The 18,750-nt window shown below is 34.7% G+C and overlaps 1 protein-coding gene across 1 annotated transcript in view; it reads left to right on the top strand.

Annotated features, from left to right (window-relative positions):
• PCDH10 (protocadherin 10) overlaps window positions 1–15,028 on the top strand; it is a 30,342-nt gene extending 15,314 nt beyond the window's left edge. Inside the window, exon 5 of the mRNA XM_062574790.1 lies at window positions 14,989–15,028. Within this exon, the coding sequence (XP_062430774.1) occupies window positions 14,989–15,008 (20 nt within the window). The 3' untranslated portion in view covers window positions 15,009–15,028. The remainder of the gene's footprint in view (window positions 1–14,988) is intronic.
• Window positions 15,029–18,750: the final 3,722 nt, after the last annotated feature.

Here is an 18,750-nt window from a genome sequence, read left to right as displayed (position 1 = left end):
GCAAGTAAACTTCAAGACAGAAATTAGGAGACGTAAGAGGAACTTCTTAAAGCGAGTGTCAAAGGCATAAGAATAAATATAGACAATTTTTGTGATATTTAATGTAGTAAGCCCAGTTGGTGGATCTCTTAAGCTGCAATTAGTGTGGACAAGGACATTGCGTAGAGGCTAAGTAGTTTCTGTGCATTGGTCTTTTGCCGATGAGAGAGTGGGAGAAAGAATGACCATCCCAGATGACCTTTTATAAACATGAGATTAAGTCACAGAAGAAGTTATTTTTTAATAACTGACTCAAACAAGACTAATCCACGTGTGTTTGTAATATTTGGTTTTGAAGAAAAGTTAGTGACCAAAGAATGTCAGAAGTTGTTTATCATTTAAAAAGGTACTTTTAAAGACCTGTGAGAGAGTATAGCACAAGGCTTAAAATTATCACTGAAAGGTTTTAGAAACATGATAGCTGGCATCTGTACAGGAAAATTGAACAGATCTTCAGTCTATTAGAATTCTTACAGAGATGATGAAAATTAATCAATACTGTGTATTTGAACTGATAAAAAAAACCTTTGAAGTTACTGACATAAGCAAGTGTTGTCACAGGTTAAAGCGTTATTAGATTCTGAGTATCTGAGACAGAAAAAATCGTAAGCATAAATGTATCGTTTTAGCAGAATTAGAGCTCCCTGAGATTCAATCTGAAAGCTAATAGAGTTTAGAACATTAATTATCTAGAAAAGTGAGTGAAAACAAGGAGCAGTATTTGCAGATGACACAAAACTATTTAGCTCAATCAAATCTGTAAGAGACTATGTATGTCCACATTGTGCAGTGAAATATGATCCTGAAAATCCAGTCTGCTTCTGGCCTAGCTTGTTCTGGAGTTGCAAGTCACAGAGCAGCATCAGCACAGTGAAATCGCTAGGAGAGCTTCCTAGCTCAAACAGTGCCATTGGTGCAGCAGTTACGAATGAAACTGGTAGCTTTATATGGAGCTTTTACTGTGCTATGTGAGTGTGTATCTGTTCGTTTGTGCCTACTTGGTGATCCGTGCACTGTTTTCCAATGGACTTGTTCAGTGGGGAACTTTAGAAAAGCTAAACTGGGGAGGTAATGCATTATTATCATGAGAAATTGGAACAATTCCTGTATTCATGAGAAAAAAAGATCATGGAACAATTCCCTGAAAAGTGTCCCCCAATGCACAGAGTTAGCAAATAGGAAGTGAAATTTCAGGTGGAAGAAAGGAATGGAATACACTAAAAATAATATTATAAAGTCATTATACAGATGGTATCACTGTGTTCTAGCCAGTCTATTCATTTCTTAGAAATGCATAGCATAACAACAGAAACTGAAAAACAGAAAACAGGGAATTGAAAATACCTCTCTGCAAAGATACATTCAAAGCTTAGCACTAATTAACTTAGAGAAACTGTGACAGGGACATGAAGTAAACAGAAGCATGAATGAAAGTGGAGAAGGTAAGCTGGGTACCTTCATTTGCCATTTTGAATAAAAAGAAAGCAGCAAGGCAACAAAACAGTTGAAGGACAACCAGCTCATGAACTAATAAGGTAATATAGATTTGATAAGATGATATGCATTTAACAAAATAATACATTAATCTGTCAAACTCATGGTTATGGGATATGATTGAAATTAGGAGTTTAATAGTGGAGATTTAGAGGTTTTGTTTCCCTAAAAATCAAGTCATATGGATAAACAAAAACATCTTCTGCTATATTACAAAGTGTGATAATGCGGAAGATGCAGATCCTCAAAATCAAATGGGCCTATATCCCATGATTAAATTTTTGCCTTACATATCTAAACCATTGGGCCAATTTCCATATTAATATAGATATTCTGTATATTATTCTGGGGCCAAGCACAGAGCTGTATATATTTAAATAATATATTTTATGAATGTTTTTAAATGGTTTAATGTACATTAAAAGCATTTATTAAGAATACAAGTTATACAGTTATCATAGGATTGATAAATGACAGGGTTTTTGAAAATAGTTTTCTCAGGGTGACTCTGGGATTTTTCTAACTTGTATATTCTTTTAACTGCATATTTTACACTTTTTTTCTTCTTATCCATGTGATTTGGACATCGACGTTTTGCAAACAGTTAAGAAATTGATTCTTGTGATGACTTGAATGTTCACAAAATATAAAAGGGATTCTGAACTTAACTGGAGAAAATAAGTGAAATAACACTGAGAAAAAGTAGCTTTTGAACAATTCTTACTCTTTCTAAAAAAGATGCTAACCATTTGTCACTCAGTGGAGGTTGTTGTAGCCACTATTTTTGTAAGTATTTTTACTATAATGGCCAAAAACCACAATCCAGGAATCGAATTCTGTGAAACTACATTCTGTAGGGTATGTTATAGAGAGAGTCTTCACAATGAATATCTGATCAGTCTGATACTTGTCTATTTCTAATATTTGGACCAGGTCCTCAGATGATAACAGGGGAATAGCACCATTAAATCTATCTTGGTACTGTATCAGTCTACAATTGATGATAAGACTCAGCTTTAAAAAATCCTCTTCTTTTTTTTTTTTCATGTAGATCATTCTAGATATGTATTTCTTAAAATATTTTTGAGCTTTCCTAAAATCTATGCACTGACATTAGTGTAGAATTGTTTTTCTTCCTAGCAAGAGGTTAGGATTTGTTTATATACAAAACAGCCAGACATTGCCATAGTACCTTAACTTTCTATGGAGGAAATGCTTATTTTTCTCTAAAAATGACTTTGGTGTAGCTTAATCTACCTTGGAAACAAGTTAAAACAAACTACATAAAGGCACAGTTTTCTACACAGAATAACAGCATCTATGCAAGGGGCTAATGAGGAATAACAATTGTGTTCAAAAGCAGCTTCCTCATTAACTCTGCTGCACCTTCTACAGAAAGATAGACGAGCATTAAGCTACATCATCACTGATGAAGCAATATCATTATGCTGATTATTGCCAGCACTATCAACATGTTTTATGTATGAATCAGGATTTTATTACATGAGGCATGGTATAAATATAAAATAAACTGGTCCCTTCCTCAAAGAGTAAGCAGTCTAAGCAAGGTAAAGTTAAACACAATCGTTTTCTTCACCTATTTTGATTTATATGGCTTGAATGCTAAATATCTACGTGACCTTTGACAGATGTACTTAGTTCTGGGTTTGAGCTTGCAGAGCCAGATGGCTTGAATGAGCCTTGTCTGTACTACACAAAATATTCAAATGAAGCTCAACTCCATCTTGTGCCTGTTTCTTAGCCTGGATATCCATCAGCCCGCTCCACAGTAGCAGTAGGATGAAGGTCTGTATGCGATCAGGCAGGCTACACTTGGATCTGAACAAAAGCCTCCAAGGCAGTATTGAAAATACAGATGCAGCCTGAGGTTCTAGTTCCACAAAATCTTTGGCACCTTGACACAACTTGACACACCTAAGTCAATTTGGTTTACAAATAAAATTAAAAAGCTTTCAAAAGTCTTGGCACCGTTGAATGTTTAGGAATTGGACCGTTAATTTATTTCAAATGTACGACAGAGCTACCATAAAGAATAGTTTAACTTGTGATCATTATTGATCCCATGAATTAGTTTAGAATAAATGACCTAGATGAGAAAAATGTTCCACATTTTTATATCAAGACAGGAAGTGTCTCAATCCTTTGGTTGTTTTTCAAAGGAACAAAAAAAAAAAAAAAATAAGTGCATATGAAGGTATGGATTTTTTTTTTTGGTTATTTTAATGTATTTAGGATTTCAAAGGCCTATTGCTTTGTGGCGGGAACTGAACATTTTCAGCTTACACTTAATGTAAATCTATGAAAACATTTTAAAGCAAGAATACTGTTTGAGGAGAGGTTAAATAAACAACAGTTTTGTTCATTTAGTGCACCTTTGTACACTTTAGTTGCATCTCATTTCTGGAAATTATTTACATAGTTCTATCACAGCTGTGACAGACGTTGTAGCGTTACTTTCTCATAAATGTTATTTTGAAAGGGTCCTTGATGAATTTTTAAAAATAAGGCCTGTCTACATTTTTGCTTTTAAAATTAGTTCATCGGATTTCTAAACAAATCAAGTAAAGCTGTGAGCTGGCTGGTCCTTTCATTAATCATTTTAAACTCAATCCATGATTTTCGCACATAGTTGAGGTAAATGTGCATGTAAACAAAAGCAAACAAATTAGCAATAAGTTGCATGTACATCTTAGAAATCTTGGGGGTCTGAAGAAAGAAAATAGTTTACTACTGTATTGAAAAAAATTGCACTGAAGTGTAATGTTTATAGGTGTGAATAAACAAATGATCAATGGATAGTAAAAGCCTTTTTTCAGAAACGATTTATGCATTTTTAAATAGTAGAGTTCTGTGCTCACAAATATTCTTAATAGTATTCTTCAAATTGAAAAATGATCTGCAAAGCTAAATATTCTGCATGTTCTGTTAAGTCAAAGTTCCACTGTCTATGTACTGGAATTTCTCTGTGACAGGGTACAGGCCTCATTTCTGTAGAAATGAGAATGACAAAATTGCTCAGTGAAAAAGAAAGCTGAGTGGGAATCTAATGCTAAGAAACCTAATTGTGTAGTTGTCCTTTTCTACAAAATCTGATTGAACATTCCTGTTTTTGCTAATAACTGTGCCTGGAATACTGAGAGAGAGAGAGATACTTACACTTCAAATTTGTCAGTCCCGATACATGATCTCTGTCAGGTACATTAAGCTAAAAACTAAAAGAAAACTCAAGCAAGTAATAGAAATTAAGATATGATAAGGGTATATAGCAAGGCTATGTTGTATTTTTACTCATTACTGTAGGTAGGGTTTGATCTTGAATAAACCATTCATGATGATTCACTGTTCAATGATTATTGCGTAACTTCTGAGAAGTATTTTTATCTCACGTTCATGACTGGTTTGCATTCTTCATCTAAAAGTATTCCTCTTGCAGCTATCACTCAAAAGGAATGAATACATAGAGTATTATTGCAATAATAAAAAGGAAATGGGTAATTCAAAAGGCAGATTTAGAAAGCAGCACATAAAAATGCAAAGATAGTTTGGCTGTAGTCCAATAAAACCTATAAATTATACTATTTTGATTTTTTTTGAAAACTTTTAATTTCAAGTCAGAAATGTTAGCTGCTATATTTAAGCAGATTAAGAGATTTGCTTGAATCTCTTTTTGTAACTGTGATCTTAGATGGAACATATAGTACCCAATATTAATCAAAATACTGATGGGGAAAAAAAAGTGCCAGTTACTAGCTTTGCATAGCATCTTTTGCCCAGGAAGACTCCAGCGCACTTTGCAACTATAGTGAAAGAAAATAACTGAAAAGATTAATTTCAATTTTGAAATGAAAAATTATATTTTTAGTTTATTTTAAAAATATAATCAAAACTATTCCCACCCACTCCCCAACAGCTGTAAAAGCCTGTATTTCCCAGTTCTGATGGGAACACATAGAAGGCTTATATATCTAGTTATCTCAAACTAGTTTTATATTTATTCATTTATGTCAATTTTGAGAATGATAATATCTACCCTGAGTATGCTGTTTCTGGAAGATTTTCTTTAAAAATGAAATAGTGTCTTCTGGAATCCTACCAGTGGAATACTAAAGAAATTGATAGAAAGACTGCTTGAAACTTTAGTGGTTATTTTGCATTAGACTAGTTTAAAATTCCAGTATGCCTCTTGTTTTATAATTAAATCCTATGTCAAAAGTATTTTTGTCACTTATAGACATGAGGCTCTTCAGAAAGCAATGAGATGTTTAAATCTGAAAGACACTGAAGTTACTTAGTTTTGATAGGCAACTTCTATTCAGTATACGTAAATGCTATTCTTACATTACAGGCCTCTTTACTGAGATAGTCAGGAGCTGGAAACTCAAATGAGTGCCTGATCTTGGGTTTCTGTGCACAAGGCCCTTTTCTTCTCTGCTGGCCTCTTACCTTCCTCTGCAGAGCAGAGGAAATTATTCTTGTGTCTAGCTGTTCTGCTTCATGCAGTAACTCTGAATTTTTGTTTCCATTTCCCCACTTTAAGGGCTTCACTTTTTTTTTTTTTTTTTTTTTTTTTTTGATTTATTTTTCTTGAACCAAGGAGGGAAAAAAATGAGGGGGCTATTTAAATAATGCAACAAATAGACAATAAGAGAAGGAACTGCATTTATCTATCCATGTTTAGACAAGTGTGCTATAGAGATTAGTGTTGTTCTTTATCCGGCAAGCCTGTAAACAGTTCTATTTGTACACTAGCCACTGAGAATTAAGTTTCATGCTAGCAGTAGGATCACTGCTGCTGTGAAGTAGCTGTCAATGTATTTAATTCATTTCAGAAACGTGATACAGTAAAGTCAGAAAAAATGAGTGGAAAATGATGCGTTTGGTACCTTCTTATAACAAAGGAAATAGAAGGTGTGGGCAAATCGAATACAAAATTCAACTTTGATGCCTACTAAATTGTTGGAAGGACTAAATACGATGAATACTAAGCAATGTGGATTCACTGGAAATCCAAACTATGCTAAGATAATTCAATCTCTTTGATAGGATAACACTCCTTATTGGTTGAAGAAAGTATTGTGGACATGGTAAAGCAAATCTTCAGAACTTACTTCATAAATTCTGCCTGAAAATTATGTGAATGTATGAGTTGCAAGAGTAAATTTGCATTTCTTGCATACATGTAAATCTATAATATGTGTAAATGTTGTTATTTACCTGTGAAAATGTCAAATAAGGAGTAATGTGGATTAGAAAAAAAGTGAATGCAGGCTAGATAAATAGCAGGAGTGGATTCACCGGAGAAGTTGTGGGGGTGACAGACTCTTATATAAGCAAGTGACCTGAGTCCTCTGACTTATCTTTTCACCTTCAGCATCATGGCGGCATTCAGCACTGGAAAAGGATTCATTATGAAACTGCTTCAATGCAGACTCTCTTTATTCATAAGGAATTTATAGTTGCTGGTATTGTGGATTCATCTTGTCGAGTCAAATTCTGACACTTTGACTGTTTTAGTTATCTGTTTTGCTTTAATTTGACATCAGTCTATTTTCAAATCGGCATTTAGATGACAATTTAACATAGCTGCGGGTATAGATAGGAAGTATCTTGCTAAAATTCTTGCTCACAGATGAAACACGGTAGTAACTTTTTTCCTGATCTTCTTGAGATCAAGTGTTACATATTTTATACTTGTTTTGTGTCTGATATGACTGCGTTGCTTCTAATAAATTAAACAGAATCCTTCCCAGCACTGGAATACTATGGTCTGTACTTTTACACTCCTTGGTGTGCCTTTAGCTTGTGTCAACTAACTCTTCCCTAATAAGTCCTGGGCATGGTGTGGATGTTAGAATATGGGCCAGGAACCATTCTTGAAGGCAGTTTCAATATAGGCCATGCTATATTCCACCAGTGTATGGCTGGATTCAACTAAGAAATTTTAATAATGTGAACATGAATCATTTCATTCTAGCTACCCAAAGGGACAAAGAATTCTAATGGGCTCATTTTTTTTACAGATATAAACTGAGCCAATAATACATATTTTTGGGGAGAAGAGAAGTTGTGGAAGAACTGCAAGAATTTTATGATACACTTAAATAATAACGTTATCTTGATTAAACTGGAAAAGACTATCAGAAATCTGAATGTATGCTACTCATGAAAAATGAAGTAAAGTACTTAAGGAAAACAAAATGTTCACAAAAGGAAAGGGGAAATACCTACCAAGATCATAATGCCGCTGAGAGAAGGATGATGTGGTGAAAAAACATCAGGGCTAAGAAAAATTGGGTGGCAATACTGTGCAATTCTGATCTGATCCTGTAACACATTTTACTTAATGTAAGGATAACTAAATCTAATTATTTTAGACCCAACTCAGTATGATTAGTTTGGGCACTTCTGAAGGCCACCAGACAGTGACTTGTATGTTGGTTTCTGCCTTGACTCTACAAGGAACTTGGGCACTAAGGAGCAATGTAGGAGAACTGGTTCATATCCCTCCTCTTCTCCCCAGGGCACTGAAAATTTTAAGTCACAGTGTATCCAGCATTTAGTGTGTTTTGCATTGCTTAGCTCTCAAACTGACATGTTCATTTTCAGGCTTGTCAGCTTAAGGAGATGTGTATTGGTAGATTTCAGAAGAGTACAGTAAAATGTTGAATTATTTTGAAAACAGAGTAAATGGAGGAAGAAGAAAAAATCGAAGAGAAGAAATGATAGTTACCTGCAAACACAGAAGAATCAAATGCTGGTATTAATAGGGAGAGTACTGAAATTAGTAGCTTAAGATGAAATAGGAAGAATGTGAGTTTGTTATTAGAACAGGTATGCAATTAGAATAAGTTGCTGAGGGAGATTTTGGAAATATTCCTAGAGGACATGTTCAGTTTTCAGTCTGAGCATCAGGAATGATTTAGGAGTTACTTAGTCCTAATACCGTACATAATTCTAAGAACTCTTCTGCTGAGAAATACTCTGTGATTCTGTCTGTGATGATGTCATTATCTCTAGTATTTTCAGGTAGATACTAGGGTTGTAATAACATAGAAAATGCTTGCTTCTGCTTAGTCTGTCTTGTGGGAAAACCGGCTTTCATATTTTTATAGTACTCTATTGTATAACTTAGCCCTTCCTATCCTGAATAGCAGTAACTGAAAAGCATTGTTTCTGTAGTAAGTAATGGCAATCAGCGATAAATCAAAGCTGACATATACTATGCCACTGGGCTGTTCCTGGCAGCTTAAAACAATTGTCAGCATTTAGTACAGAAAATCAGATACACATAGAAGTATCGTATGCGCTACAGAACATCGGCAACAAACAGCCACAACTTGATTTGAAAGAGAATTCCTCTTAATCGCATGTTCAGTGTAAAGCATATGTTGATTAAGGCCACTGCTTAAGGTTAGCATATGCTTAAGGATAGTCCTAAACAGAAAGAGATACTGCTTTTACTTGCGTAAACTGGGACTTGAATACTTATTCTTACGAGGTGAAATTCATTTTTTTCAGAGGATCATCTAAGGTCAGGTAGAATACAAATCTCAGAGCACTCCATAACACCAAAGAAACATTACTGCAGGTTGGCAGTTATACAGTGGCTGTTGTGATGTGTCAACACTTGCATCACATAGCCTTACTTGTCATATGAAAAATATCAACCAAGACATGTTCAAAGAACTGATGGAAGCACTTGAGCCCCAAGCATCAAAAACATATTACAAATAGAAAAATAATTTTATGGAGCGTATATTTTCAGAAGCTGAAGTGAAGCTAATGTAAGTGGCAATATGTATCAGTCAAAAATTTGATCAATATACTTGTTTTTAAAGAGTGATAATCTGCATAAGTTGTTGATACAGAATTCTACGCTACTCAAATTTGAAAAATGACACTTTGCACTTAAAGATGTGCAAAAGGGCGAAGCGCTTTTCCCCTTTCCGGAGAGAATGTAACACTATTCGTCATGTTCAATAGCTTATGTTCAGTGCAGTGTCCACTATCAAATTTTGATTTGCCTGCAGAGAAGTGACTCTTACACTGATTTAAATGACTATGGGCAGAGAAATGCATTATGCACTTAATGCAAGACGAAAGGAAAGGATGATATATGTGGTTGTTATTTATGTTATAGGAAAGATGGCTGATATAATCACCTTTGTTCTGGAAGTAAAAATGAATTCTCAAAGAAAGGAAAAATTGCTAGTGGTCTGTATATTTATTTAGATAAAAGCAAGTCTACTTTCTGGAAAAAAAATCATTGCAGCAATTATTAAACTTCTGCATTTTGTCCTACTCTGTTTATTCACAGCCTGAAGACCAAATGCTCACATTTTATTTTGATTTTTAGGTTAAATTGGGTAACTGCACAACCTGTCCAAATGTTGCTAGATCCTTTTAGAAAAATATATATACATTTTAGATTTTGCAGATCCGCAAAAGAACATTGAAGTCCTACTGAATTTCATGTATTTATTAAGGGAAAAATTCTGCCTCGGTGGGACTTGCGTGTGTATATGTGGGAGCTTCTCCTGCCTTCTGCTTGTCTGAGGCCAGTAAATGCCTGACAGGAAGTGGCATCATTTTTATCTAACTTTCTGGGTGACAGAGCAAAGCCTGCAAACCCATCGCGTACTTTATGTGCATGTATTTGAAGGTACATAATGGCTGCCAGTGTGAATAGATTCACTGACATTAAGGGTTGGCTGTTTTTTCTTTTTTTTCTTTGAGGTGCAAAACTAATCCCCACCTTCCTTTCGTCAACTGTATGATATAATGTAGAGTTAACAAAACCACATATAGTTTCTAAAACATAATGTGGGTATTGGGGACACAAACTATTTTGTCCAAGTGTGCTCTACTGAATACACAGATATGAAACCCAAAATCTTAGTCTTGAAAGAAAAAAAAGTAAATTCCTCCTAAACTACTTGATGAAAGATACTTGAGAAAAATACCATATTTGCTTATCAATGCTTATAGAACTGGATAAGACAATCTCCTATTAAAACTATTTCAGATGCCTTTAATGCAGTTTTCATAAATATTATTAGCAATACTTCTTTAAGTAATCATTCATTTAAAAAAAAAAAAAAAGACTTGTATTGGAATGTTTTTTTATGCACAGACTATGGGTGTCAGTAGTGTCGTCTTCCCCATCGTATATCCCTCAGCCCCAGCAGTGTGTCTCACCCTTTACCTGGATACACCACTACAAAGGCTGAGGGCATTATGGCAGTTTACTCTGCATTTCCATTCACTCATTGCCCTCTGTCCAAAAATGCAGTCATCAATAACTGAATCAGAGCTGCATTGAAACAGCCCGGCTATTTCACGTAGGGTATCTTCTGTCACTGCTTAAATGATGTTCTCTAATGAACTGGGCTGAGTTAAAACAATAATACTGAACTTGCAATCTGTTGGTGGTCACTTGAGTTATCCCTGGCCTGTCAAAGTCAGCGTGACTTAGATGAGGGTAATATTTCGTCTGCTCTAGTTAATATATACACTGTAAAGCAAACCATAAAAACATGAGGAGAATCAGAATTAATAATGCAAATTTAAAACCAACATTGACATAATGTATTTGCAGTAATTAATTCCTATTTAAATTATTGTTCACTTCAAGTGAAAGGCATTCACTGTAAAGCCTGCATAGCTGGGCTCTCTCTGAGTGGAATGCAAGGAGATTGCAGCCTTTTGTATTCTTGTATCAGTTGCAGTGTTGCATGGGAACAACCTGATCTTCATAAACATGATACTGTGATGCACAATTTTTTTAGAGAGTACACAGAAGAAAAAAATCTTAATGAATTGGATGGTTTCATAGCAGCATGTCTGAAATTCCATATGAAGACAAATATTGGATCTTTGCACTAACTTACAGAATTTGGATCTGAAACTGCAAGCTGACAGTTTATGTACTGATTTTTTTCCCCTTTTTACTTGCTGTATAGCTCTCTCTGATTTAAAGGCTTTTTTTTTTTTTTTTTTTTTTCAGTTGAAGAGTCTTTCTCCTAAATGAAGCAGGATTGGTAATATTTCTATAACATCAGCAGTGTGTGACATTCTGTGTTCTTGGGAGAGTTGATTATCTGTGGGTTTGGATGGATCCTCAGATTGCTGGCATTTGGGGGAATTCTGTAGCCATTCCGTTACAGCAGATGCAATGCCAAGGGACTTTATGGAACTCCTAGACATAGTATAGGGTAAAAACAAGAGTTATACTCCTTTAGGTGTACCAAGCATTATCTTTTGCTGCTTTGGTTGCCAGCTGTGAAGGGAAGCAGAGGGCCTTCTTCCTGTCAGAGTTAGATGAGCTGGCAGGAGAATGTTTCTATTCAGAGAATTAGAAGGTCTTGAAGTACAGGCTACCCTTTCTGGAGTTTGCCAGGAGAGGAAATAGATATGACTGCATTCATGGCTGTAAGGTCAGACCTTAAGTTTGGATGGAAAAGGATGATTCAAAACAACGTGAGAGGGTGAGAGGAAGGTTTATTGCATGCATATGTTTTGAAGAGGTGATATTTTACACTATTTTCCATTTATTTCTGATTCATAAGCTAGCATCTTACTAATTACTGCATGTTTTATTTTCTGTATTTCTTATGTTAGTGTTTTTCATTACTTTTTCTGGTACCACTGACCTCTTCGTCTGTCTGTCATCAATCTGCATAGAGCTAACTCACCACTGTGAACGGGAAGCTTACTTACGTGTACTGAGAGACAAATGAATCTTAATATGTATTTGCTGTATTCTCTTCACATTTTTTTTTGAAATTCCTTTAAAATTTTATACATTAAGTGCTCTCATTGTAACACTAAAAACCTTTGTGTAAGACCTTTGGAAAAGGAGCGATAGCCAGTGCATTATAAATTATGTACCCTAATAACTTAAACTGGAATGCTTGTGGTGATTATTTAACCATTTTGATCACCTCAAAGACTATAAAAATAAATGGACAAACGGTATGATTATATTAATAGAATTATGAAACTACTTGTTATGAAAACCCATCCTCACACAGACTGGACATTTCCCTATGTACTTGGTTTGAGAATTTGGAATGGGGAATAAAATAGAGATGAAAAAAAAGAGAGCTGTGATCTAAGAGGAGAAATAGGCACCAGGAACTATGGTGGTTTTTTTCCAGCTCTTGCACTGACTCTGATACTTCCATTTCTATAGCGCTTTCCATCTCTGGATCTCAAAGTGGATTATAAAGAATAGTGACTTAAACCTTCCTGCACCTCTAGGAGCTAGGTAAGCAATATTATTCCCATTTTACAGATGGAGAAATTGTGACACAGAGAGGCTTAGTATTTCTTTTTCAAGTTTACTTAGAGGGCAGGAAATCATGAGTTCTGACATCTGTTCCTGTTTTAAACGTTAGTCCATCCTCCTTTCCATTTAACCTCTCTGATTTATATTCCCCATCTGTAAAAAGAGGGACACTGGTAAAGACTTGGAGAGATTATTTGCACAGAAATTTCTGTGTATGTACCAAAGGGATGGTGCCGGGGAACAACCAAGGAGGACAAAACTTGCCTCTGAAATCTGATGCATTTTGCATGTTGGCAGAAGCTATGTTAGGATTTGGGATAAGGATTTTTATAGGTGGTGTGAGTTGCAGGTGTTCTGGACCCTAACATGTTGTATTTAGTTATTGCTATAAAGTGGCCTGATTGTTTCATAATGTAAGCACATTAATTAAAGTTTAAAAATGCAAACATGTACTAATTTGCTTGGCAAAAGACTAATTGCAACCAGTTGCTCAATATCTGTCTTATCTGAAAGAAATAACAGATCTTACTGTGTACCTTGAGTGCCAAGTCAAGAGCACAAACACATAGTATCAGACGAAAGTAGAAGGAAAGTAGTGCTGCATGAAAACAATTGCCTCTGCTACATAACTGAATAGTTTTATCCCTGGAACATCCTACTATATTTGTACTGTAGTATGAGTTCCTCAGTGGCAGAGAACAGTCTGGACTACTATACTTATTTACAAGAGAATTGCAATTCTTAGTTACCAGCCACCACATTAAGGATCAAATACAGATCTTGTTATTCTTATTAGCTGAATGATTGTTTCTTGTATTATTTAAAAACATGATTGATGTGCATCAAAAGATCAGGAAGATTCTGGTCTCATATTAAGCTTAACTAAAATGCTATAAAAATATCTTGTTGACGTTTTTAAAAATCCTTTAAATCTGTTAGTAATTTTATAAACAACTGAAATATCAAAAACATAACATTATATGTAGTTTTATTTTTAATGTTAATTAGATCTGGCAATTGTATGTTGAACATACAACACCCATGTTAACATATTTTCCTGTAATCTGACTTCACTATGCTACAGTAGAAACATTTCATATGTTTACTAGTGAATATGCACTAAGTATAGCTAACATATATACTTAGGTTAAATGGAAAGGAGATTGGTTATATTTGTGTGTTGGAAGGCAAACATCAACATGTGTATAAAAATAGCTTGGTTTGAGCATTCATTATAAAGTTAGGAAGACTCCTTCTATTTCAGCTTTAACACTTCATGCCTAGCAATATACTGAAGTTCAGGTAGGGATTTAGTTGATTGGAAGCTAAGATAAAACTTCATATTTTATTACTACAGCTTTAGTAAACAACAACAATAATAATACTTAAACAAGTTGGCCAGTTCCTTGTCTCACTTTCGTATTACTGAGGTCAGGATTTAACCCAGGGTCTTTCTGAATCCTGGTACAAATCATTTGTTACTTGTGCTCCCAATTGCCCTTAAAATAGCCAGTGTCTTGAAGTAATACAGCTGCCACAGCTGATGGATTAGGATATGGGTTTTGCTAATGCATTGACCTTCTTCATCTTTGTAACATGAGTTAATTTACAGCATGACAGTAAATGCTGAAGTTTGAATTGTAACACTAACGCACCATTTTTTCATCTCTTTGTCAAACCAGACTAAAGGGTCAGTTGATGAGGAGGATAATGGTTCACTTTGAAAGGGAAGGAAAACCAGCTTCTGAATCTTTGGGGAATTTTAGATTTTGCTACAAATAACAAGATGAACTAGGAGAAAATAGGCGTTGAAATTCCATTAATATTGAACCTGGAAGTCTGAATATTTGCTCTGTTACACTGATTCTATGTGCGCGCACTGGAACACTTCCCATGACATGTTAGACAGAATAATAAAACAGCATGTGAAGTTTGGTTTTCCGACTATCAAACCTCAGAAAGACTTTTCTCTAAGAAGTGAATCAACATTAAGCTCTGCTACAATGGGAATTTTAAGCGACAATCTGTGACAAGTTTTGATTGTTTCTCTACATTCTAAGAAATACTAAACCTACAAAGTGTTGGAGACTGATTTTTTTTTTTTTTTTTTTTTTCTCAGAAGTGTCTTTCTTTCTTTCCCACAGCACGGAAAAGGATATGCTAGTCACTTCTACAGGACTTACCTGAAGCAGCATGATTTGCACAAAAGTCGACCAACAAAAAGCATCAACTTTCAACTTCATTATCTTGGCCATCCAGTTCTGTGTAACTGAAGGATTTGTGTGCTGTTGGAGACATCATGGCCACCAATAGGACCTAATTGCTCTCAGCAGGCCTGAGAAATGAGTTGAAATGTGTAGAACTGTAGAAACTTCAGAGGCAACTGATCTTGCCTCTCTGATCAGTGTGTGCCTGTTTACAGCACTATATTATCTTTCTCTCTCCAAAATGTCACTGAGCCCTTTAGATGTTTATATTCACCACAAGAAGCCAATCGTACAGATAAAAGAAATGTGCATTATAAATGCAATATCACTGTTTTAAACTTGACTGTTTTATATTATTTTTGTGTGATCAAGTGTTCCCCAAACTATTCCAACTTTACAAGAGAGATTGTGATCATGTTCTTTTCACCTGTGGGTCATAAAAATGTTGTTAATCTGAAGACCCACAAAATTATCAAAGACATTCTGTAGTTTATACACCGTGTTGCAAAGTGTTTACTGTACTATTTCAAAGCTTCTAAATAAATATAAAATATATATATATTATATTATATAAAATTTTCCGAAAAAATGTGGTACAATTTAGTTGATTTTTAAATGGATTCATACAGTCTACACCATACACTAAAGTGAGAAGGTAATTCAGGGTTCCTAAGCTATCCTTGCTAAAAAACAAAAATAAAATAAACCTTTAATAGTACTTCCCAATATTCGTATTTTGGTCAATCCTGTTTTTCTTGTTAAAAAAAAAAAAAAAAGCTGTGAGCAACAACATTTTGTCTAAAAGTTGTAATGAATTTTCAATGCCAAAGATGCAGCTGTCAATATTACCAGAATGAACGTTATGTACTATCAAAAGTATAAATCACTCTCCATTATTTTGATTATATTTCTATGGTTTTTAATTTGGAATCACAAAATCTTTTATAAAGCTCTATGAACTCACCTGTATATGTTGTTAAAAAAAACACTGGGTGTCTGTACATTTTGAAATGTAAGATAATAATGTAAGTGAAGTTAAGTATTTTAAGGAAATCATCCCAAACTCATAAGTACGCATACATATACACAAAGACACATATACACACACATCTCTCTTCAACATAGTTTTGTGAAACTATACAAATATATTGCCTAAACAAATATTTCTCTTGTGGCTAGGAATAGTGATTGATAGAAGTCAAATTACAAAGGCATAGTATATGCCAAACTATTGACTCTTTTATTACAAACGAGATTTGAAATTAGGAACATGAAACGTTCTCAGCTGACTCTTCTCTCACTGGAGTTAAAAAGAGGTTGGCTACCATCTTTGTTGGGAAAAGCATTAAGCCCTTACATATAATCTTTACGTTCTGTGGTAACTCTCGTCTGAAATGGTATCTTGGAACATTTTTTTATAAAATATTGAAAAAGGCAAACTTTTGAAGGTGAAGTTTAAAATTACTTTCATGTCTATGGAATTTAAGTACCATCTACTAAATGTAAAAAAATGAGTAAAATGGTTTTTTTTCTTTTTTTTCTTTTTGTATTGTGTTTTTTTTTTCCAGTATTAATATTTGTCAAATGTTGAAACCAAATGATAGAACATGGTGTGATCAACAGATATCTAGCCAAATTTGATCCAGTGTGTAGTGATGATTCAATGCTAAGTAAGACGCTAGAAAGCCTCCCATGGATTGCAGTGGAATTTGGATAGTGCTGTTACATAGGAATTCCGGTAGGCCCACCAATGCTGTCACAGGATGAATGAGGGGTGAGCAAGAGCCAGAATTTAGCCACTGCACTGTGCCAATAGTTAGTTTTCCTTCCTTTTTTCCTGTTTTTTTTTTTCTATAGTGACAGTTTCTTATGAGATAGAAATACATAACTCATCTGTATGGAAATCATCCTGAATCCAAACCAGACTTCTAATGAATGTGCGGGAGTTCTTTGTACAGATAGCTGGACCCCTGGACTGTGCCCTAAAGTTGCTAATTTCATTAGTCTGAACAAAATGTGCTTGTTCCACACTTCTAATGCATATTTCTAGCATATTTGTATAACTACAACATATTTCTTGGGATCCTTTTTAAAATGTGTATATTATGTAAAACAGCAAAAAAAAAAAAAAAAAAAAAGCACAGGTAATATAGCTATTGATCTGAGCAAACACAACAGTGAAATGTGTCTCTAGCTTTAGGTAGTGGGACTTTTAGTCACTTACATGCCTTATTAGTTTTATGAAGAATAGTAATGAAATCTGTGACAGCTATTTCATTTAAAGGAGTCTTAAATTACTGTTTCCGCTTTTAAAGTAAGAAAGTCCTTGCCCTTCATGGAACTTTTTTCTTTATCTCCAAGTCCCATTAATATGAGATGTACTGTAAGTTAGGATTGCTTTCAGTCTCTGTGAGGAAAAATATATATTTTTTTTCTTTTTCATAGACAGTTGAAGTGTTTTTATTTAATGAAGCTATCTTCACACTTTGAATGCCATTTTTTAAAAACTTAACCATATCATGCCATGTCATTAATTTCCATCATTGCACTTTTTCCATGAACTGTGTATATGATAGACACATGTCCTTTTTTTTTTCTTTTTTTTATGTTAAGCAATCTAGACATTGGTCCTTGTACACACAGAAATCCTGAGTTCATCAGGAATGTCCCAAAGGGAATAACAGTTGGATGCAAAATTGTTTAGGAGCAGGAAGTTTTTAAGTACTACTGCCTGGGCTCTCAAAATGTTTAAAGACTTAACTATGGTTATTTCCCTAGGTCACTGTATTCCAATATGGTAACATTTGATGCCATGAGCTTGACACTACATTGAAAGAGAGTTTGCAGCTGCTGTATCCGAAGAAGGGTGCTAAGAACCATATTCAGCAGTACAGAGGTTCAATTTGTTGGCTATTTCCATGTTTTTATTGGGGAAACTATTCTTCATATCCAGTCAACTCCCATTGGAATTGACTGGTTCAGCACCTACATATTTTTGATTTTGCTACTAGGTGCCTATTTGCAGCGATGGGTATGTAAATGCCTTTAAATATTAGCCTTCTGTATTAGCCTCTTCCTTTAAGCGTGTGTAATGCAAATACCTAAGGCCTAGATTTGCATATTGGATGAAAATTAACAGAAGTAGTCATCAGAAAATATTTAGATTAAGAATTAAGGGTAAACAGCTATAACCACAGGCTGGAATGGGCTAGTCAAGAAGGTTCTGGAATCTCCTTCATTGAAGGTTTTTAAGAATAGTTCAAAAAATACTCGTCAGGGATGATCTAAGTGTACTTAAACTTGCCTCAGAGAAAAAGCATGGACTAGCTGAGATCACTTCCAGCCCTGTTGTTCTGTAAAATTTCTCCAGTTGGCATAGCAAGTTTTGGAGAAGGTTATCTGTACACTGCTCTAGCGGCAAGAATGTTCTATCCTTCAGTTAGGTGTCAAAAGCAATACTTAATGTATGGGTTTGCAGTTCATGAACACAATAGAGCAAGCTGCCTGTGTGAAAAACTGTCTTTGGAATCAGATGGAGTTCCAGCGCAGAAGACAGGATAAGAAAATGGAATCAAATGCATAAACCTTTTCTTTTTTAATTCCTGGTTTAGATGTAAAGCAATGGATTTCTAAGCAACTTGCCTATTCAATTTCTTCAAAACCAGTCTTTAGTTTCTTCCAGACTGATTTTTCCAAAAC

Source organism: Rhea pennata, chromosome 4 (genome assembly GCF_028389875.1).
Source record: "Rhea pennata isolate bPtePen1 chromosome 4, bPtePen1.pri, whole genome shotgun sequence".
NCBI lineage: Eukaryota > Metazoa > Chordata > Aves > Rheiformes > Rheidae > Rhea > Rhea pennata.
Note: the sequence above shows the minus strand (reverse complement) of the source record. Positions and strands in the feature narration are given on the sequence as shown.